This window comes from Mustelus asterias, chromosome 31 (assembly GCF_964213995.1).
Source record: "Mustelus asterias chromosome 31, sMusAst1.hap1.1, whole genome shotgun sequence".
Classification (NCBI taxonomy): domain Eukaryota; kingdom Metazoa; phylum Chordata; class Chondrichthyes; order Carcharhiniformes; family Triakidae; genus Mustelus; species Mustelus asterias.
In genome coordinates this window covers 2,969,603-2,992,199 of record NC_135831.1, presented here as the reverse complement: position 1 = coordinate 2,992,199, position 22,597 = coordinate 2,969,603, and the positions used below count along the sequence as shown (strand labels likewise).

Genomic DNA, 22,597 nt, shown 5'->3' with positions numbered 1-22,597 from the left:
GAGTCCACACAACAGGGACCAACCGCTCCTTCAGAGGAGTGGGAAGCGCTAGAACACAACTTAGCGCCAGTAACCCGAGGGGGAACAGATGCGCAGCCAAAGGCAAATTATAAACCCTTCATCCCAGTTGAGAGACAGCAGATAATGGCTTCCCTGGGTAAATTACAACCTAGAAGCGCAAACACTAAATTCTGGGAAGAATTAGACACATTCTGGGTAGGACACCAATTACACCTGAGAGACGTACACCAGCTGGTCAGGACAGCCTGTCCAGCGGATAAGTGGAGGCAGGTAGCAGGTGGACCCGCCGCTCCTTCAGCACAGGATTATAATGGGGGACGGTGGACACATGCAGTCGCCCTAACATCGGAGATAGATGCCCAACAGACACCCTTCACCTAGTTTAAAGCAGAGATTCAGAGGGTATTAGGGAATGCTCCCACTAACTGGAGCAGAATTACCACAACAAAACAGTTAAAAGGGGAAGGAGCTTCTGAATACGGGGAACGGTTGTTCCAGGTATATCAAGAGTGCTCAGGACGAGGAAACCCAGGTCGAGGAGATCGAGCGTTCATCCAGGCTTTTAAGGATGGACTCTCCAGCGCTCACCAGGCCATCCTAAAAATGGAAGTGATTATGTCCCAAGATTACGATGAGTTGGTAGAGTGGGCTAGCGGCGTACCGGGAGAAGAGAAATCCCAGGCTAGAAAGAGTAGCAGCCGACAGTAACGGGAATGGAACAAAGTCTAAACTGACTTGCCACAATTGTGGCCGGCAAGGACACTTTGCGAGGGATTGCGGGGCTCCACGGAAAGGGAACAGATTTGGGAACAGTGGGAAACATTGCAGCCACTGTAATAAATATGGACACACAGAAGCAGTGTGTCGGAATAAGCATGGGAGACCCCCGACCCGATCCATGACCGATCCATGACCACCGGAGGAACCTGGTGTTGTTAAACTTCTTACCGGAGGAACCACAGGACCTCCGAGGTCAGCAAGACTGACGGTCTGCAGCCCCCATCCACAAGGGTAAGAAGGAGGGAAGGATTTACGTGTCAGCACTAGTAGGGGGCAGGCAATGTGAGACGCTAGTGGACACAGGAGCATCCATATCTGTCACCGACCTACCCTTACCCACTACAAATAAAGTGATTTACCTGACCGGGATAGGAGGGAACAAAACACCCGCCTACCTGAGCGAGACCACGTTCGTAGAGATAAATAATCTGTATATACCAATGAGGTTCTATGTGTGCAAAAATAACAAGGGTACAATAATGGGAAATGATCTGATGGAAGAATATGAGATTCTGATAGACTGTGGAAAGGGAGAATTAATCTGGCCAAGACAGGACGGTCGGAAAACTAGAATAGGGAAACTGACAAGTCACCTCGAAACTATTAAGGTGGCAGGAAGAGGCTGACACTAAACTAAAAACAGAACTGATATCAGCCCCTGGACTAGGATTACCCGATTCTAATAAGGACTTCCATATCCATTGTCACAATGAGGGAGGGTTCTATTCCGCAGTGGTAACACAGGACCATGGCGACAGACCCATAGGATATTATTCCACCGCAGAAGGGTTGGTAGTCACCGGACTGCCAAGGTGCATAGCCGCCTTGGATTGTGCCGCCTGGGCTGTAAATGTTAGCGAGCCAGTAATCATGGCAGGGAATATAATCCTTCACACCAAACACACCTTGGTGGAAATGTTGAACACGGGAAAACTAAGGTCAGTCTCAAACATGAGATGGGCTAAGTGGGAAGCTGTCCTCCTACCTCCCAGCAAGTCCGTGATAATAATAAGGGATACAGGGAATAACCCAGCAGAAGGGATTTTAGACGAAGGAGAGCCACACAATTGTGAAGATGTAGATAGGGACGAAGGAGAGGGTAAGGATATACCCTTAATAACAGCTGAGGAGATCCTTTTTGTGGATGGGTCACGCAAATATGTGGCGGGATCACCCCGGACAGGGTGGGCAGTAGTAAATGACAAATTAGAGACAGTAAGGTCAGAAAGGATTGACAAGAGGTCTATCCGCGCAAGTGGCAGAACTAGTGGCACTCACACAGGCACTAGAGTTATCTGAAGATAAAACAGTGAACATCTATACAGACAGTCGCTATGCATTCGGAGTCATACATGACTACATGGGGAACTCGCCAATTGTCTCCTGTCCTAAGGCTAACTGTGCCGCCCTGTCTGCGGCTTGGTTCCCTTTGAAATTTAACCAGTCCGGGTTATCTCTTCCTGGCTCTTTCTGGTGCGTTTTAATTTTGATCACTGCGGCTTCTCTAGGTCTCTCGCTAGCTCTCAACAAAGCCTCAATTCTCTGCTGGTGCTTGATAGGGGTCCCTCCTGTGGTTATGAACCCTCTTCTTCCCCAAAGGGAACATCTGCAAATAGATTTCACAGGGCCACTACCACAGTCCCGTGGCAAAACCTATTGTCTGGTTATTATAGACCAGTTCACCAGCGTTCCCTACTACAAATTGTACTGCTACCACGGCGGCTAGGATACTGGCAGAGGAGGTAACCCCTAGATGGGGTGTACCCCTACAAATCGATTCGGACCAGGGGACGCATTTCACTGGAAAGGTGGTAAAAACAGTTTGCCAATTAATGGGGATAAAACAAAAATTTCACATCCCCGACCACCCACAGAGCTCTGGAATGGTGGAACGTATGAATAAAATGCTAGCTAAAGCCATACAAACATCGGGAAGAAGGTGGACAGAGGTATTGCCCACTATACTAATGAGATTAAGAGCTACCACAAACCGGACAAGCGGATTAACCCCTTATGAGCTAATGACAGGACGGGCGATGCAGTTACCAGAAAGCATCACAACAGGTGGGACCGATGTCGGTCCACTAAAAGATAAAATCAGGAGATACGTTTTGGACCTGAGCACCCAGCTAAAAGGGATGCGCAAATCGGTAAAAGATAATCAGGAAATAAAAGACGCAGAGAGAGAGCTTGAGATGCTTCCTGACGTCCCAACAGCGGGAAGTCGCGTCCTAGTGAATATATTACCCGACAAACCAGGGTTTGCACCAAAATGGAATGGGCCACATGAGGTTATAATTAGTGGAGACACCCGTGCCTGTATAGACATAAGAGGGAGAGGTGTCTGGAAACACTGGACACAGCTAAAAATATACAAGGGAATAAATGAGTAACTGAATTAATGAACTAACAGAACTGCTTTCCTCAACACAGGCAAAGACTGCAAGCAAGAACGACTGGCGCGCGCGGGTTGATAGATAATATAACTTGTAAAGATTATATGAATTATAGTGTTAGGTTTGATATTTGATCGTTGCGAATATGTATGTAATCGCGTATGTAACTGTACTACTTTGCGTTGTCGCGACTGTAAATTTGACTGGGCTGGAAGATAATTTGTTTTACAAAGCTCACATACATTTACATGGGAATCGAACTGTATGTTACCCATTAGCACAATCGGTAGAAGCCCTATTTGTAGCCACCCCTGGGTGGACCCCTCATGACTTATATACTGTAGATACATCAGATACACCCTGTAAGGGACAAATTGGCAAATATAAAAGAGGTTTACATGGGAGATGTGTGGGACTTGTAAACCCCACAAATCCTGCAACAGGTGGGAGGAAAAGCTTGTTCAGATACTGCAAGCTATCCGCTTTGTTTCACGGGGCAGGGATGGGGATGTGCCTATGCCTTAGTCCCTAAGAATGATTCCTGCGTACAGACGCAGTGTGTCCGTCAACATTGTCGGGTTAATAAGGGACAGTTTACTTGCACTTGTGATGAACAGAAATGTCTGAATATAACCGCGGGAAGACAGCTTATTTGTGGGCAATGCAATGGAACTCACGTAAGCTCAGCCAGATGGACATACCCATTTGATACTTACCAGGTGATGGGATCAAACGGGGAGTCAAGTAAACCGAACAATTGGCAATATGAACAAACTCATAATCAAGACACTAAATGTTACCGGGCTAAGAAGGGATGTGTGTTCCTCGTCAATGGTACTTACACGACAGAAACACCAAACCTCCCAAACCGTTTTGCAGTAGGAACAATCGGACCACTGACTGTTCCATGCCCTCAGAAGGGGCATATTCGGAGGAGAATAGTAACTCGGGTTATCAGCAAAGAATTCTGCGCTGATTGGGAAGCCCCCGGTACAATGGGATCCTCACTGGGATATGGGTTCCTTGGAGCCTTATCTCTGGGGGGGGGGGGGGGGGCAGCAGGAGTGATTGGTGCAAAGAATAGAAATCATATTGTTTGTGGACTAACAATCCTGGGAAACAGCAGTTCAAAAGCACTGGAGGCTGTTAACCACGAAATGGCTGAACTGAGATTGTATGCTCAGCAGACACGATACGCAGTGGACGACCAGTTAGCACAACAAGGGGGAGTGTGTGCAATCATAGGCAACAAATGCATAACCCATGTCACAGACGAGTCCTATAATATTACACAGGTCATCAATAGCATCAGAGAACAACTTGATAGCTTCAGACAGGGACCCAAGAAGGGAAGTAACTGGCTGGAATGGCTAGGGGGGGGGGGGTCCTGGGAATCTTACACAGTCTGAAAGATGGGCTGGTGCGTACACTTATTTAAAAGTGTTAAGTTTATTTATTAGTGTCACAAGTCAGCTTAGATTAACACCGCAATGAAGTTACTGTGAAAATCCCCCTAGTCGCCACACTCCCGGCGCCTGTTCGGGTAACACTGAGGGAGAATTTAGCACGGCCCAATGCACCCTAACCAGCACGTCTTTCGGACTGTGGGAGGAAACCGGAGCACCCGGAGGAAACCCACGCAGACACGGGGAGAACGTACAGATTCCGCACAGACAGTGACCCAAGCCGGGAATCGAACCCGGGTCCCTGGTGCTGTGAGGCAGCAGTGCTAACCCACTGTGCCCCCGTGCCATAGTTCCCATGCTTTTGCTTGCAGCCCTTTTTAAACAAAGGCACAACATTTGCCACCCTCCAACCTTCAAGCACCTCACCCGTGGCTGTCGATGATTCAAGTATCTCTGCTAGGGGACCCGCAATTTCCTCCCATAATGTCCCAGGGATATATCTACCCTTGATGAGCTTTAAGACTTCCAGCACCGCCTTCTCTGTTAGATGTGCACTCCTCAAGACATCACTATTTATTTCCCCAAGTTCCCTAACATCCATGCCTTTCTCAACAGTAAATACTGATGAGGAATATTCATTTAGGATCTCACTCGTCTCTTGTGGATCCACACGGATCCTTGTGGCGTACCACAGATCCGTGCTGGGCCCCCTATTGTTGGTCATTTATATAAATGACATAGATGACTATATGCGGGGTAGGATCAGTAAGTTTGTCGATAACACAAAGATTGGCCGGGTGATTAACAGTGAGCTTGAGAGTCTTGGGTTACAGGACGATACAGGCGAGATGGTCAAACGGGCAGATAAGTGGCAGATGGAATTTAACCCTGAAAAGTGTAAGGTGATGCACTCTGGAAGGAGTCATTTGATAAGGAAGTATACGATGAAAGGTCTGACACTGGGAAGTTCCAAAGAACAAAGGGATCTTGGCGTGTTTGTCCGTAGATCTCTGAAGGCAGAAAGGCAGGTTAATAGGGTGGTGAAAAAGGCACAAGTCACACTCGCCTTTATCAATCGGGGTATAGATTACAAAAGCAGGGAGGTCACGATGGAGTTGTATAGAACTTTGGTGAGGCCACAGCTGGAGTACTGTGTGCAGTTCTGGTCGCCACATTATCGGAAGGACGTGATTGCACTGGAGGGAGTGCAGAGGAGATTCACCAGGATGCTGCCTGGGATGGAACATTTAAGTTATGGGGAGAGGTTGGATAGGCTTGGGTTGTTTTCGTTGGAGCAGAGAAGACTGAGGGGGCGACCTGATCGAGGTGTTCAAGATTATGAGGGGCATGGACAGGGTGGATAGGAAGCAGCTGTTCCCCTGAGTTGAAGGGTCAGTCACGAGGGGACACAAGTCAAAAGTGAGGGGTGGGAGGTTCAGGGGGGATTTGAGAAAAACCTTTTTTATTCAGAGGGTGGTGAGGGTCTGGAATGCGCTGCCTGGGAGGGTGGTGGAGGCGGGATGCCTCACATCCTTTAAAAAGTACCCGGATGAGTACTTGGCACGCCATAACATTCAAGGCTTCGGGCCAAGTGCTGGCAAGTGGGATTAGGTGGGCAGGTCAGGGCCTTTCATGCGCCAGTGCAGACTCGATGGGCCGAAGGGCCTCTTCTGCACTGTAGTAATCCGTGATTCTGTGACAGATGACCTTGTTGATCCTTAAGAGGCCCTACTATCTCCCTAGTTACTCTTTTGCCCCTTATGTATTTGTAGAATCTCTTTGGATTCTCCTTTGCCATATCTGCCAATGCAATCTCGTGTCCCCCTTTTGACCTCCTGATTTCTCTCAACTCTACTCATAGATAGAAATCATAGAAACCCTACAGCACAGAAAGAGGCCATTCGGCCCATCGAGTCTGCACCGACCACAATCCCACCCAGGCCCTACCCCTATATCCCTACATATTTTACCCGCTAATCCCTCTAATCTACGCATCCCAGGACACTAAGGGGCAATTTCAGCATGGCCAATCAACCTAACCCGCACATCTTTGGACTGTGGGAGGAAACCGGAGCGCCCGGAGGAAACCCACGCAGACACGAGGAGAATGTGCAAACTCCACACAGACAGTGACCCGAGCCGGGAATCGAACCCAGGTCCCTGGAGCTGTGAAGCAGCAGTGCTAACCACTGTGCTACCGTGCCGCCCCAACACCCTACACCCTCTATACTCTTCAAGGGATCCACTTGATCCCAGCTGCCTATGCATGTCATGTGCCTCCTTCTTCTTGACCAGGGCCTCAATATCCAGTTATCCAGGGTTCCCAACTTCTACCAGCCTTGCCCTTCACTCTAAGAGAAATGTGCTTACCCTGAACCCTGGTTAACATGCTTTTGAAAGCCTCCCACTTACCAGACATCCCTTTGCCTGCCAACAGACTCCCCCAATTAACTTTTGAAAGTTCCTGCCTGTTGCCATCAAAATAGGCCTTGCCCCAATTTAGAATCTCAACTTTTGGGCCAGACCTATCGTTCTCCATTAAAACCAATGGAATTATGGTCACTGGTCCCAAAGTGATCCCTCACTAACACTTCTGTCGCCTGCCCTTCCTTATTTCCCAAGAGGAGGTCAAGTTTTGCCCCCTCTCTAGTCGGGCCATCCACATACTGAATGAGAAATTCCTCCTGAATGCACTCAACAAATTTCTCTCCATCCAACCCTCTAATACTATGGCTGTCCCAGTCAATGTTGGGAAAGTTAAAATCCCCTATTTTTCTTGGGGCTATCTGTAATCTCCTTACATATTTGCTCCTCAATTTCCTGCTATTTTGGGGCCTATCAAAGTGATTTCCCCCTTCTCATGTCTACCCATATAGACTCAGTGGCCGAACCCTCGGATATATCCCCTCTCAGTACGGCCGTGATGCTTTCCCTATCAAAAGTGCAACTCCCCCTCCTCTCTTACCTCCTGTTCTATCTTTCCTATAGCATCTGTACCCTGGAACATTGAGCTGCCAGTCCTGTCCCTCCATTAGCCATGTTTCAGTAATTGCTATAATATCCCAGTCCCAGGTACCCATCCATACCCTGAGTTCATCTGCCTTGCCCGTCAGGCCTCTTGCATTGAAATAAATGCAGTTTAACCTGGACTTCCCTTGCTCTCTGCCCTGCTTTTGTCTGATCTGTCTGGTACTAGGATTACTGACACTGCCTTTACTATTTAATGTACTCTCTTTAACTTCTGTGCTGTCCTTAACCTTCTCTTGTAGGGAACATTAAAACTGACAAAGCCCCAGGGCCTGATGGCATCTATCCTCGACTGCTCAGGGAGACGAGAGATGAAATTGCTGGGCCTCTGACGGAAATCTTTGTCGCTTCTTTGGACACGGGTGAGGTCCCTGAGGATTGGAGGATAGCGAATGTGGTCCCGTTGTTTAAGAAGGGTAGCAGGGATAACCCAGGAAATTATAGGCCGGTGAGCTTGACGTCCGTGGTAGGGAAGTTGTTGGAGAGGATTCTTAGAGACAGGATGTATGTGCATTTAGAACGGAACAATCTCATTCGTGACAGACAGCATGGTTTTGTAAGAGGGAGGTCGTGCCTTACAAATTTGGTGGAGTTTTTTGAGGAAGTGACAAAAACGGTTGATGAAGGAAGGGCCGTGGATGTTGTCTATATGGATTTCAGTAAGGCATTTGACAAAGTCCCACATGGCAGGTTGGTTAAGAAGGTTAAGGCTCATGGGATACAAGGAGAAGTGGCTAGATGGATGGAGAACTGGCTTGGCCATAGGAGACAGAGGATAGTGGTCAAAGGGTCTTTTTCCGGCTGGAGGTCTGTGACCAGTGGTGTTCCGCAGGGCTCTGTACTGGGACCTCTGCTATTTGTGATATATATAAATGATTTGGAAGAAGGTGTAACTGGTGTAATCAGCAAGTTTGCGGATGACACGAAGATGGCTGGACTTGCGGATAGCGAAGAGCATTGTCGGGCAATACAGCAGGATATAGATAGGCTGGAAAATTGGGCAGAGAGGTGGCAGATGGAGTTTAATCCAGATAAATGCGAAGTGATGCATTTTGGAAGAAATAATGTAGGGAGGAGTTATACAATAAATGGCAGAGTCATCAGGAGTATAGAAACACAGAGGGACCTAGGTGTGCAAGTCCACAAATCCTTGAAGGTGGCAACACAGGTGGAGAAGGTGGTGAAGAAGGCATATGGTATGCTTGCCTTTATAGGACGGGGTATAGAGTATAAAAGCTGGAGTCTGATGATGCAGCTGTATAGAACGCTGGTTAGGCCACATTTGGAGTACTGCGTCCAGTTCTGATCGCCGCACTACCAGAAGGACGTGGAGGCATTAGAGTGCAGAGAAGGTTTACCAGGATGTTGCCTGGTATGGAGGGTCTTAGCTATGAGGAGAGATTAGGTAAACTGGGGTTGTTCTCCCTGGAAAGACAGAGAATGAGGGGAGATCTAATAGAGGTGTACAAGATTATGAAGGGGATAGATAGGGTGAACAGTGGGAAGCTTTTTCCCAGGTCGGAGGTGACGATCACGAGGGGTCACGGGCTCAAGGTGAGAGGGGCGAAGTCTAACTCAGATATTGGAGGGATGTTTTTTACATAGAGGGTGTTGGGGGCCTGGAATGCGCTGCCAAGTAGGGTGGTGGAGGCAGGCACGCTGACATCGTTTAAGACTTACCTGGATAGTCACATGAGCAGCCTGGGAATGGAGGGATACAAACGATTGGTCTAGTTGGACCAAGGAGCGGCACAGGCTTGGAGGGCCGAAGGGCCTGTTTCCTGTGCTGTACTGTTCTTTATTCTTCTGTCTCCTGACCCCTTTGCGAAACTAGTTTAAACCCTCCCGAGTGACTCTTGCAAATCTGCCCGCCAGGATATTAATCTCCCTCCAGTTCAGGTGTAACCCGTCCCTCTTGAGAACAGGTCACCCCCTTCCCCAGAAGAGAACCCAAAGATCCACAAATCTAAATCTGTGTCCCTCATAATTTTGTACGCCTCTATCAGATCCTTCCTCAGTCTTCTCTGCTCTAAGGAAAACATGATGTGGAGATGCCGGCGTTGGACTGGGGTGAACACAGTAAGAATTTTAACACCACCAGGTTAAAGTCCAACAGGTTTATTTGGTAGCAAAAGCCACACAAGCTTTCGGAGCTCCAAGCCCCTTCTTCAACCTGAAGAAGGGGCTTGGAGCTCCGAAAGCTTGTGTGGCTTTTGCTACCAAATAAACCTGTTGGACTTTAACCTGGTGTTGTTAAACTTCTTACTAAGGAAAACAACCCCACCTTCCTCCAGAGCCCCAGCCCAGTGCAATCACGTCCTTCCTATAATGTAGGGACCAAATCTGCATACAGTACCCTGGCTGTGGCCTAACGAGTGTTTTATACAGCTCCATCATCGTGACCTCCCTGTTCCTATATTCTCTGCAAGGGTTAATAAAGGCAAGTCTCCCATATATCATCTCCATTTTAAATGGGGGGAAAACCCCTATTTTTAAACAGTACCCCATTGTTTCAGATTCCCCGCCACGAGAAACAGCCACTCAGTGTCTACCCTGTCAAGCCCCCATCAGGATCCTACATGCTTTGATCAGATCACCTTGCACTTTTCTAAGCAACTTGTACAGGCCTGACTCGCTCAACATAATATGGAGATGCCGGCGTTGGACTGGGGTAACCACAGTAAGAAGTCTCACAACACCAGGTTAAAGTCCAACAGGTTTATTTGGTAGCAAACACCACTCGCTTTCGGAGCCCAACGGAGCTCAACATATCCCAAAGACAACTAAGTTTCTCGTCAATTGTAACCCCCGGGACGTCGATGGGTACTTGGCAATCATAGCGCACAGTTTAAGGTGTTTTTTTAAAGTTTATGTTAAAGTTTATTTATTGGTCACAAGTAAGGCTTACATTAACACTGCAATGAAGTTACTGTGAAATTCCCCTAGTCGCCACACTCCGGCGCCTGTTCGGGTCAATGCACCCCTAACCAGCACGTCTTTCAGACGGTGGGAGGACACTGGAGCACCCGGAGGAAACCCACGCAGACACGGGGAGAACGTGCAGACTCCGCACAGTGACCCAAGCCAGGAATCAAACCCAGGTCCCTGGCGCTGTGAGGCAGCAGCGCTAACCACCGTGCCGTCCACGAGTGTCACAAGAAGTCTGACATTAACACAACAATGAAGTTACTGTGAAAATCCCCCAGTCGTCACACTCTGGCGCCTGTTTGGGTAACACTAAGGGCAATTTAACACGGCCAATGCACCCTAACCAGCACATCTTTGACACTAATGGGCAATTTAACATGGCTAATCCACCCTAACCAGCACATCTTTGACACTAATGGGCAATTTAACATGGCTAATCCACCTGACAAGGTCCCTCATGGCAGACTGGTGCAGAAGGTGAAGTCGCATGGGATCAGAGGTGAGCTGGCAAGGTGGATACAGAACTGGCTCAGTCAAAGAAGTGGAGATGCCGGCGTTGGACTGGGGTGAACACAGTAAGAAGTCTCACAACTTGGACTTTAACCTGGTGTTGTGAGACTTCTTACTCAGTCAAAGAAGACAGAGGGTAGCAGTGGAAGGGTGTGTTTCTGAATGGAGGGCTGTGACAAGTGGTGTTCCTCAGGGATCAGTGCCGGGACCTTTGCTGTTTGTAATATATATATATAAATGATCTGGAGGAAAATGTAACTGGTTTGATTAGTAAGTTTGCGGATGACACAAGGGTTGGTGGATTTGCAGATAGCGATGAGGACCATCAGAGGATACAGCAGGATATAGATCAGTTGGAGACTTGGACGGAGAGATTGCAGATGGAGTTTAATCCGGACAAATGTGAGGTAATGTATTTTGGAAGGTCTAATACAGATAGGAAATATACAGTAAATGGCAGAACCCTTAGGAGTATTGATAGGCAGAGGGATCTGGGTGTACAGGTACACAGGTCACTGAAAGTGGCAACGCAGGTGAAAGTAGTCAAGAAGGCATACGGCATGCTTGCCTTCATCAGCCAGGACATTGAGTTTAAAAATTGGCAAGCCATGTTGCAGCTTTATAGAACCTTAGTTAGGCCGCACTTGGAATATAGTGTTCAATTCTGGTCACCACACTACCAGAAGGATGTGGAGGCTTTGGAGAGGGTACAGAAAAGACTTACCAGGATGTTGCCTGGTATGGAGGGCATTAGCTATGAGAAGAGGTTGGAGAAACTTGGTTTGTTCTCACTGGAACGACGGAGGTTGAGGGGCGACCTGATAGAAGTCTACAAGATTATGAGGGGCATGGACAGAGTGGATAGTCAGAAGCTTTTTCCCCAGGGTGGAAGAGTCAATTACTAGGGGGCACAGGTTTAAGGTGCGAGGGGCAAGGTTTAAAGATGTACAAGGCAAGTTTTTTTCTTTTTTTTAATAAAAAACACAGTAGTGGGTGCCTGGCACTCATTGCCGGGGGAGGGAGTGGAAGCGGATACGACAGTGACTTTTAAGGGGCATCTTGACAAATACATGAATAGGATTGGAATAGAGGGATATGGTCCCCAGGAGGGTAGAGCGTTTTAGTTCAGACTAGGAGCATGGTCGGTGCAGTCTTGGAGGGCCGAAGGGCCGGTGCTGTAATTGTCTTTGTTCTAACCTGCACATCTTTGGACGCTGGAGGGACAATTTAGCACAGCCAATCCACCTAACCTGCACATCTTTGGACGCTGGAGGGAAGAATATAGCATGGCCAATCCACCTAACCTGCACATCTTTGGACGCTGGAGGGACAATTTAGCACAGCCAATCCACCTAACCTGCACATCTTTGGACGCTGGAGGGAAGAATATAGCATGGCCAATCCACCTAACCTGCACATCTTTGGACGCTGGAGGGACAATTTAGCATGGTCAATCCACCCAACCTGCACATCTTTGGACACTAAGGGGCAATTTAGCATGGCCAATCCACCTAACCTGCACATCTTTGGACACTAAGGGGCAATTTAGCATGGCCAATCCACCTAACCTACACATCTTTCGGACTGTGGGAGGAAACCGGAGCACCCGGAGGAAACCCACGCAGACACGGGGAGAACGTGCAGACTCCACACTGACAGTGACCCAAGCCGGGAATTGAACCCCGTGTCCCTGGCGCTGTGAGGCAGCCGTGCTAACCACTGTGCCACCATGTGTGTGTGTGTAACAATCAAAGGTCCACTCCGTAACTAAAGACACACCACAGTGTCAGCAGCAGGTCTCATGTCCGATCCGCAGTTCGTGAGGGCGGGCTGGAGAAAGAGAGATGGCGGTTGGACACGAACGAGGGCCAATTTCAAAATAACGTCAGACGGGGGGGGGTGGGAGGCAGCGTTAACACTTTATATTCTTTTATTTGTAATGACACTTGATGTATTTTTGACATTGGATTTTTGCAGCATTTTATTTTTTTTTTACAAAAATTCACAAATGACAATTTTATTCCTGAAACTTTTTTTTTTATATCAAAGACAACATTTTATTTACTTTTTTTTTCTTAAAAATCTAGAATCTCAAGTTTATTTGCACTTAACCAGCCCCCTGTAATGCAGACACGTACGTACAGCTGCCCTGCCCACCCTACCCTCCCTGTTTGGAAGCTGCAGTGAACCAGTTGTCAAAGATACAGTTTTATCATATTATCATCATCATCCTGTACGGAGAGCTGGTAAATAGAAAGAAAAAAAAGCACCTCTTTTACAAGCCGTGGCTTCATTTAGTTTTTTTTTAAAGTAGAGAAGAGAGAAGTTATCGAGAGACCAGTGCAAGCGCCAAGGGGGGCTCGGTCGATTTCTAGATTGCAATCGCCGCCGAGGCTTGCGGCCCGGGTCGTGAGGCAGCCAGCCACACAGGGGCTCCTCCTTTCCCCCCCCCCAGGAGCAACCGTTCAGTTTGTCCACGGGAGGAGGATTGCTAAACCCGTGAAGGGCGCAGGAGGACAGCGTGGGACGGCGGGGAGGCAAAACGCACGCGCCGCGGCCAACTCAATCGAGACGCTGAGCGGGACCATTAATACAACCCCGACATTGCTCACCGGGTCGGCACTGACGACATTCCCACCCAGGCCTGGACCCCGTGCTTCTCATATTTACCCTGCTAATTCCTCCCCCTCCCCCTGACACTAAGGGGCAATTTAGCACGGCCAATCCCCCTAACCTGCACATCTTTGGACACTAAGGGATATCTTTTCCAGGAATCTAAACTATGAAATGCAGAATCCGCAGGATTCGAACCTGCGCAGGGAAACCCCAAAAAAGGAGTTCTAGTTCATTGCCTTAACCACTCAGCCATGACGACATCAATTTAGCATGGCCAATACACCTAACCCACACATCTTTGGACACTAAGGGGCAATTTAGCACGGCCAATCCCCCTAACCTGCACATCTTTGGATATGAAGGGGCAATTTAGCATGGCCAATACACCTAACCTACACATCTTTGGACTGTGGGAGGAAACTGGAGCACCCGGAGGAAACCCACGCAGACACGAAGGGGGGGGCGAACGTGCAAACTCCACACAGACAGTGACCAGAGGCCGGAATTGAACCTGGGTCCCTGGTGCCGTGAGGCAGCAGCGCTAACCACCGTGCCGCTGTCAATCCAAGTTCCTCCAACCTTTGTATGGGGGGGGGGGGAAAAAGAGAGAGATGAGGTTGAAAGTTCCAGAATCAGCAAGGGCCACGGGATCAACTGGACACACCCCTGAAGGAAGAGGTTCTCTGCTCCCAGGTTACGCTTCAACCAAAAAAAAGGTAGAAGTCATCTGTGTCAGCAAACAAAAAGGGATTCCGGCAATTCCTTTACTCAAAAAGGCATCGCCATCCACGCGCGCAGAAACCTCCCACCTCTTCAAAATACAAGGAAGGATCCTCAACACCCGAAACCCAGATTGAGAAAATGACTGCCCGTAAATGGATGCCAAAATTCTTGGCGACGGTAGGTTTCTAGAATTCGAAATGTCAGCCGGATTCAGAAGCGAATTTACAGGCGAGCGTTTGGAAGGGGGGGGTAGGGGTTGAAATTCTAATCTGGCCGAAAAAAAAAATCATTTAAGTGCCTTGTAGATAAAAATGGCGAGAGAGAGAGAGAGAGAGTGGGAACACGAAACGTCCCCTCTCCTCCCGCTCACCACAAAGTAAAACCCACCGCGCTGGTGCTCCCCGGATCACCGCACTCGCCACCGACAACCAAGACCTTCAGATCAGAAACCTGCAGGCCGTGTCCGCCCCCCCCCCCCCCCCGCCGCATTTAATACTGATCTTCCAGAGCGGCTGGGCTGCAGGTCTGATCGGCTACGGAGGTCGTTTCCCCCCCCCCCCCGACCCTCCCCGCCTGGGTGGAGTCTACAATCGGAGCAGCACCCGAGACGTAGGGATGTCCCAGCGAGAGGCTCAGAGTGAAGCTAATTATTTCACGACACGCCAAAACGGTTTTTGGCACTGGCCCCAAGGCTTGACCTGGTCTACCAATGATTGGGGTGGGGAAGGAGGGAAGGAGAGAGAGACAGAGACAGAGAAAGCAAATCACATTTCCTTGAAAAGCACAGCAGAATGGTTAACTCTCCTCGGATCCTGGGGTGTGTGTGTGTGCGTATAGACCCAAATCACTCGTAAGGCCTTGAACTCCCAACCTTTTACTTTTAATATTTCCCCCTCACCCCCGCCTCACTTGCCGGGAGAACAAACAACAAAATCCTCTTATTTTAACACAACGCGTTTTAAGCGTTAGATCTCCCCCCCCCCCCCGTCCCCCCCCCGTCCCTGTCAGCCCGCACACTGGCCTTACGAACAGGAGCGTAGGAGGGCTAAGATGAGAGGGAGGGTTAAGGTGAGAGCAGTCAGGAGGGTTACGATGTGGAAACACAACAGCGAATGGCCTGTGGAAGTCAGAACAACCTCAAACTTTTAGAATAGAGAGAGAGAGAGAGAGAGAATTACAACAACGTTCATTACCATACAGGGATTCCGCAGGGAATATTTACAAGTGCATTGCAACAAGCGCTTGGCAAAGGGGGTTACTGCATTCATCCAACTGCGTCACTCCTCATCTAACTCACTGGTCCAGATTTTGGGGAGGGGGGGGGGGAAAGAGTGTGTGTTAACATGCACTTCATTCTGTATCTATACAGATTAACCCCAGTTTACAAAATATGTTTGGGGGAGGGGGCATGCGTTGTGTGGTGGGGGTTTAACGTCTCCCCGATGCAGTAAAACTTCTCCAGCACACGCACGCACGCAAATCACACAAGGTCTTGGCTTGTTTCTAAAGAAGCCGGAAAATTGGGTTTTATAAAAACAGCAGAACTTTAGAGAGAGAGAGAGAAAACAGGTGCATTCTCCCCGGCGTCGTCGCAATTAATTATCCCTTTGTAAAAAGGAGCTCCTAGTCTAAGGTTTTGCTTGCACACCAATCCCATCGTTACATTCATTCCCAACTCTCTCTCTCCAGCCTCTACCCACCATACACACACATACACACAGTCTAAATTTGAAGGGGTTTATTTATTTTAAAAGTCGCTAGAGTGGTATCTAGGACAATCCCACTCTTATCTGTTAGCAGAGAAGGCCAAACCACAGTCTGAAAGACTGGGCTGTTTGCGTGGGGTGTGGTGGCGGGGGGGAAGGGGGCGCTCAGACTAATCGCGTTAAAATTATTGAGACGGCATTCCGTGGGCCAGGAGCAAAGACGCAAGCTGTCCCCGGCTCCCAGCACTAGTCGGGGGAAAGAGCGGGAATCCCGACCACAGCAGCTCACAGTGACCTCTTGGCTTCACCCCCCCTGCTTCCAAATACTTTGTTGCTCACTCGCGCGCACACACACACACACACTCGCTGCCCCATTTACAAACGCATGGGGGCTTGTCGTACTACTGCACGCACGGTGGTTCAGTATTTTTAAAACTCAGGGGAGGAGGCAGGGATAGACTGGGATGTATTTGTTGGGAGTCTGGGGAGGGAAAGGGAGAGAAAAAAAAAAAAAGAACGACCTTCCTCCCCGCAGAACGAAAAGGGTTGCGAGAGCCGGAAGCAGTTCAGAGAGTCACGCAGGGAAGGAAGGTTCAGCAACGACGACGCAGGCGATTTTCTTTTTTTTTTTGTCAATTTCTTTGGATGATGTGGCATGCGGGCGTTCCAGACCCGCCGGCGACTGGCGTCGCTGCGAATACCAGCTGTAGACCGGTCGATGGAAGCTGGCCACCCAGAACAGAGCAGCCCGGCCTGATCCGGCCTCACACTCTTGCACGGCCAACCGTGCCAGCGGAACGAAGATGGCCTTGATTGCGGCTGGAAGCCCAATGAGTCTCGGGGAGCGGGTGGTTTACACAGTCTCCAGCAAAGACTTTTCTGGTGGGGGAAGCGGGGAGGGAGGGAGGAAAGAACGCAGTGGCAAAATGATCCTACGTTCAAGTGGCTGCCGTGCTGGGTGGCAACGTCTCATGTTGAAGAGCGAAAACGATGAGAAAAAAGATGTAGGTCTATCTTGGTAGTTCCTCCTGTGGCGTCCATTCATAACAAAGGTCCGTGCCTCTCCGTGCCGATCCACAACAGATGCAGCCCGCTCGTACAGTTTGGCAGAGAAAGGGGGGTGAGCTCCTCAGGAGAGAGACAAAGCACCAATAATACTGGCACTCTGCGTGTAAATTCAAGTTCCCCCTTCCTTTAAAAAAAAAAATCACACGACGTCTTTCCTCACCTAAAGCCGGCAAAAGCAGTTCTTGTTTTTTGTAACCCCCAAAACGTTTTTTTTCCTGTTTTTATACATTCGTTGAGCCTTTTTTTTTCCACGTGAAGCAGATCGGGGAGAACTTCCGGGCAATTTAGAACAACCAAAAAAAAAAGAAGACACAAGGCAGGCAATGCTCGTGACGATAGGCCGCTTGTCCTGTGCAAGGTCTTCCCATTGGCGTTGACGAGAGAGAGGAGAGAGAGAGAGAGAGACACACACAGAGGCGCGATGGTCAGGACTGAGCCACCCAATGAACTAAAGAAACAGGAAAATGGCAGCCAGGAGCTGGCTTTGGAAGTCTTAGTTCGCATTAGATGGACGACCTTTGTGGAAGAGATAAATTGGTCGCTGGAACCCTGCGGAGAAAATCAATCAGCTTCGTTGGACATTCAACAACAACAACAAATAAATAAATAAAAACGCAGATTGTAAAATAGACAATGTCAGCGTCTGTACAGGGAGGACAATCCAAACGTTAAGGCTCCCTGCCACTTCACTCATCTTAAATCTGTAGGACTTTTGGGGGATGATAGGGGGGGGGCGATGAGCTAGTGGTGTTATCATAGAAACCCTACAGTGCAGAAGGAGGCCATTCGGCCCATCGAGTCCGCACCGACCACAATCCCACCCAGGCCCTGCCCCCACATATTTTACCCACTAATCCCTCTAACCTACGCATCCCAGGACTCTAAGGAGCAATTTTTTTTTTTAAACCTGGCCAATCAACCTAACCCGCACATCTTTGGACTGTGGGAGGAAACCGGAGCACCCGGAGGAAACCCACGCAGACACGAGGAGAATGTGCAAACTCCACACAGACAGTGACCTGAGCCGGGAATCGAATCCGGGACCCTGGAGCTGTGAAGCAGCAATGCTAGCCACCGTGCTACCGTATCGCCAGACTAATAATCCAGAAATTCAGCTAACGCTCTGGGGACCTGGGTTCGAATCCCCGCCACGTCTGATAGTGGAATCTGAATTCAATTGGAGAGGGGATGGTCTAGTGGCATTATCGCGAGACTATTAATCCAGAAACTCAGCTAACGCTCTGGGAACCCTGGGTTCGAATCCCCGCCACGGCAGATGGTGGAATTTGAATTCAGTTTTTTAAAAAATAAATCTGGAATTAAGAATCTACGGATGACCCATTGTCGGAAAAACCCATCTGGTTCACTAATGCTGCAACTGTACAGGACCTTGGCGAGACCACATTTGGAATATTGTGTGCAGTTCTGATCACCTCACTATAAGAAGGATGTGGAAGCGCTGGAAAGAGTGCAGAGGAGATTTATCAGGATGCTGCCTGGTTTGGAGGGTAGGTCTTATGAGGAAAGGTTGAGGGAGCGAGGGCTGTTCTCTCTGGAGTGGGGGAGGCTGAGGGGAGACTTAATAGAGGTTTATAAAATGATGAAGGGGATAGATAGAGTGAACGTTCAAAGACTATTTCCTCGGGTGGATGGAGCTATTACAAGGGGGCATAACTATAGGGTTCGTGGTGGGAGATAGAGGAAGAATATCAGAGGTAGGTTCTTTACGCAGAGAGTGGTTGGGGTGTGGAATGGACTGCCTGCAGTGATAGTGGAGTCAGACACTTTAGGAACATTTAAGCGGTTATTGGATAGGCACATGGAGCACACCAGGATGATAGGGAGTGGGATAGCTTGATCTTGGTTTCAGATAAAGCTCGGCACAACATCATGGGCCGAGGGGCCTGTTCTGTGCTGTACTGTTCTATGTTCTAATGTCCTCTAGGGAAGCCAGGTTTACCAGGCTGATTCTGGGGATGGCGGGACTGATGTACGAGGAGAGATTGACCAGGTTAGGATTATTTTCGCTGGAGTTCAGATGAATGAGTGGGGAACCTCAGAGAATTATAAAATTCTAACAGGACTAGACAGGGAGGAAGTCCCCGATGGCGGGGGAGTCCAGAACCAGGGGTCACAGTCTGAGGATTCAGGGTAGACCATTTAGGACAGAGATGAGGAGACATTTCTTCACCCAAAGAGTGGTGAGCCTGTGGAATTCATTACCACAGGAAGTAGTTGATGCCAAAACATTGAATGTATTGAAGAGGCGGCTGGATACAGCACTTGGGGCGAATGGGATCAAAGGTTATGGGGGGAAAGCAGGATTAGGCTATTGAGTTGGATGATCAGCCATGATGGTGATGAATGGCGGAGCAGGCTCGAAGGGCCGAATGGCCTCCTCTTGTCTTATATGTTTCTGTGAAATCTGCCGTCTTTACCCGGTCTGGCCGACATGTGACTCCAGAGCCACGACAATGCGGTTGACTCTTAACTGCCCCCTCTGAACAAGGGATGGGTAATAAATGCTGACCCAGCCAGCGACGCCCGTGTCCCGTGAATGAATAAATAATGACAGCATAACAGTGATGTTATTAATCGCAAGGCCGGGACATCGAGACACGAGTTCCGATCCCACCAAGGCAGCTGGGGGAAATGGGACATTACTAATCGTGGAGCTGGGACAACTGGTCTGGAGACACAGGTTCCAATCCTCTTGGCCAACCAAATAAACTAAATCAAATTAGCAAGGGGACAATTTAAAAAGGGGCAGCTCACAAAAGGAGGGGGAAAAAGTTTATTTATGAGTGTCACAAATCGGCTTACATTAACACTGCAATGAAGTTACTGTGGGAATCCCCCAGTCATCACACTCCGGCGCCTGTTCGGGTAACACCGAGGGAGAATTTAGCACGGCCAATGCACCCTAACCAGCACGTCTTTCAGACTGTGGGAGGAAACCGGAGCACCCGGAGGAAACCCACGCAGACACGGGGAGAACGTGCAGACTCCACACAGACAGTGACCCGAGCCGGGAATCGAACCCGGGTCCCTGGCACTGTGAGGCAGCAGTGCTAACCACCGTGCCGCCCCCAACCGCTCGCGGAAAGGAAACAAGTCAAATTAAAAGCAGATTAAAAAGGGGTCAATAATCCACCCCAGTCCCTGCGGTGCCCAGCGGGCACGGAAGGCATTAACAGTGCCCTCAGACACCGCGTGCTCCCTCACTCCAGGGACACCCGGCCTCCAATATAGCCGCGGTAGAGGGGCAGACAGTCGGGTTGGACGACCCCCTGGGTCGCCCCGCTGCCTGGATCTGTCGACGGCAAGTTTTGCCAGACACAGGAGGCAGCTTGGGGACGGACGGACGCGGAACGGGACATTTCTAATCGCAAGGCTGGGACATCGAGACAGGATTTCCGATCCCACCAGGGCCGCTGGGGGAAAATCAGCATCAAGCCTGGAATAAAATATTAAGTTTCTCCCCCCGTGGGTTTCCTCCGGGCGCTCCGGATTCCTCCCACAGTCTGAAAGACGTGGTGGTTATTGGGCCGTGCTAAATTCTCCCTCAGTGTTACCCGAGCAGGCGACGGAGTGTGGGCGACTAGGGGGATTTTCACAGTAACTGCATTGCAGCGTTAATGCAAGCCTCACTTGCGACTAATAAATAAACTTTAAAGTTTCATCAACAACATTCGCATGTTAAAGACACATTTGATTCACGGATGTCCTTTGGGGACAGAACTCTCATTTCAGACGATCCACTCGGAAATGTTTCTCTCGCCACTGCACTGCCCGACTTGCTGAGTATTTGCAAGTTTGCTTTCGTCAAAGTATCGCGTTCGTGTGCAAGCCACTGCCTTTCTACGAGACTCGGTGACCTGCAGCGTAGCTACATGTTCCCAATTAACGGGAAGAAGGAAGAGCACAATATTGCCAAACGGAACATCAAATCCATTTACCATTAACAGGTACCCTTCATTAGACTTTGCAAAGCCACGCCATAACCTAGCTGGGGGGGGGGGAAGGGAAAAAAAAAAGATGGACTGGATGGAGTACGGTGTGCAGTTCTGGTGGTCACATTATAGGAAGGACGTGAACGCACTGGAGGGGGTGCAGAGGAGATTCACCAGGATGCTGCCTGGGACGGAGCGTTTAAGTTATGGGGAGAGGTTGGATAGGCTTGGGTTGTTTTCGTTGGAGCTGGGAAGGCAGGGGAGTCTAAAACTAGAGGGCATAGGTTTGAGGTGAGAGGTACAAAAAGATTTTGAAAGGGTGCAGAGGAGATTTACAAGGATGTTGCCTGGATTGAGTGGCATGCCTTGTGAGGATAGGCTGAGGGAGCTCGGTCTTTTCTCCTTGGAGACACGTAGGATGAGAGGAGACACGGTCGCACAGTGGGGTTAGCACTGCTGCTTCACAGCTCCAGGGACCTGGGTTCGATTCCCGGCTTGGGGGTCACTGTCTGTGTGGAGTTTGCACATTCTCCTCGTGTCTGCGTGGGTTTCCTCCGGGTGCTCCGGTTTCCTCCCACAGTCTAACGATGTGCGGGTTAGGTTGATTGGCCAGGTTAAAAATTGCCCCTTAGTGTCCTGAGATGCGTAGGTTAGAGGGATTAGTGGGTAAATATGTAGGGATATGGGGGTAGGGCCTGAGTGGGATTGTGGTCGGTGCAGACTCGATGGGCCGAATGGCCTCTTTCTGTACTGTAGGGTTTCTATGATGATGAGACCTAATAGAGGTATATAAGATGTTGAGAGGCATAGATCGGGTGGACTCTCAGAGGCTTTTTCCCAGGGTGGAAATGGCTGCTACGAGAGGACACAGGTTTAAGGTGCTGGGGGGTAGGTACAGGGGAAATGTTGGGGGGGGAAGTTTTTCACACAGAGGGTGGTGGGCGAGTGGAATCGGCTGCCGTCAGTGGTGGTGGAGGCAAACTCAATAGGGTCTTTTAAGAGACTCCTGGATGAGTACGTGGGACTTAATAGGATGGAGGGTTATAGGTAGGCCTAAAAGGTAGTTGGGTTGGACAACCCCCTGGGTCGCCCCGATATGTTCGGCACAACTAGTGGGGCCGAAGGGCCTGTTTTGTGTTGTAGTTTTCTATGTTTCTAAAAAGGGGCCAGAGGGGCAATTATTTCCCCCCCACATAGAGGGTGGTGTCTGGAACGAGCTGCCAGAAGTAGTAGTCAAGGTGGGTACAATTTTGTCTTTTAAAAAGCCTTTAGACAGTTACATGGGTAAGATGGGTATAGAGGGATATGGGCCAAATGTGGGCAATTGGGACTAGCTTAGGGGTTAAAAAAAAAAGAAGGGGCGGCATGGATAAGTTGGGCCGAAGGGCCTGTTTCCATGCTGTAAACCTCTATGACTGAGGGGGCGACCTGATTGTGTTCAAGATTATGAGGGATATGGACAG

General features: G+C 49.3%; 1 protein-coding gene and 1 long non-coding RNA gene across 2 annotated transcripts in view; one reads left to right on the top strand and one right to left on the bottom strand.

Moving 5' to 3' along the window:
- Positions 1 to 10,335: 10,335 nt before the first annotated feature.
- LOC144481728 (uncharacterized) lies at positions 10,336 to 14,166 on the top strand. Its single transcript, XR_013495763.1, has 2 exons — positions 10,336 to 11,133; positions 11,189 to 14,166. It is a non-coding gene; the product is annotated as an uncharacterized LOC144481728 (long non-coding RNA).
- The window catches only part of LOC144481697 (7SK snRNA methylphosphate capping enzyme-like), a 26,052-nt gene continuing 17,247 nt past the window's right edge, over positions 13,793 to 22,597 (bottom strand). The window contains 1 exon segment of the mRNA XM_078200836.1: positions 13,793 to 17,730. Within this exon segment, the coding sequence (XP_078056962.1) occupies positions 17,675 to 17,730 (56 nt within the window). The 3' untranslated portion in view covers positions 13,793 to 17,674.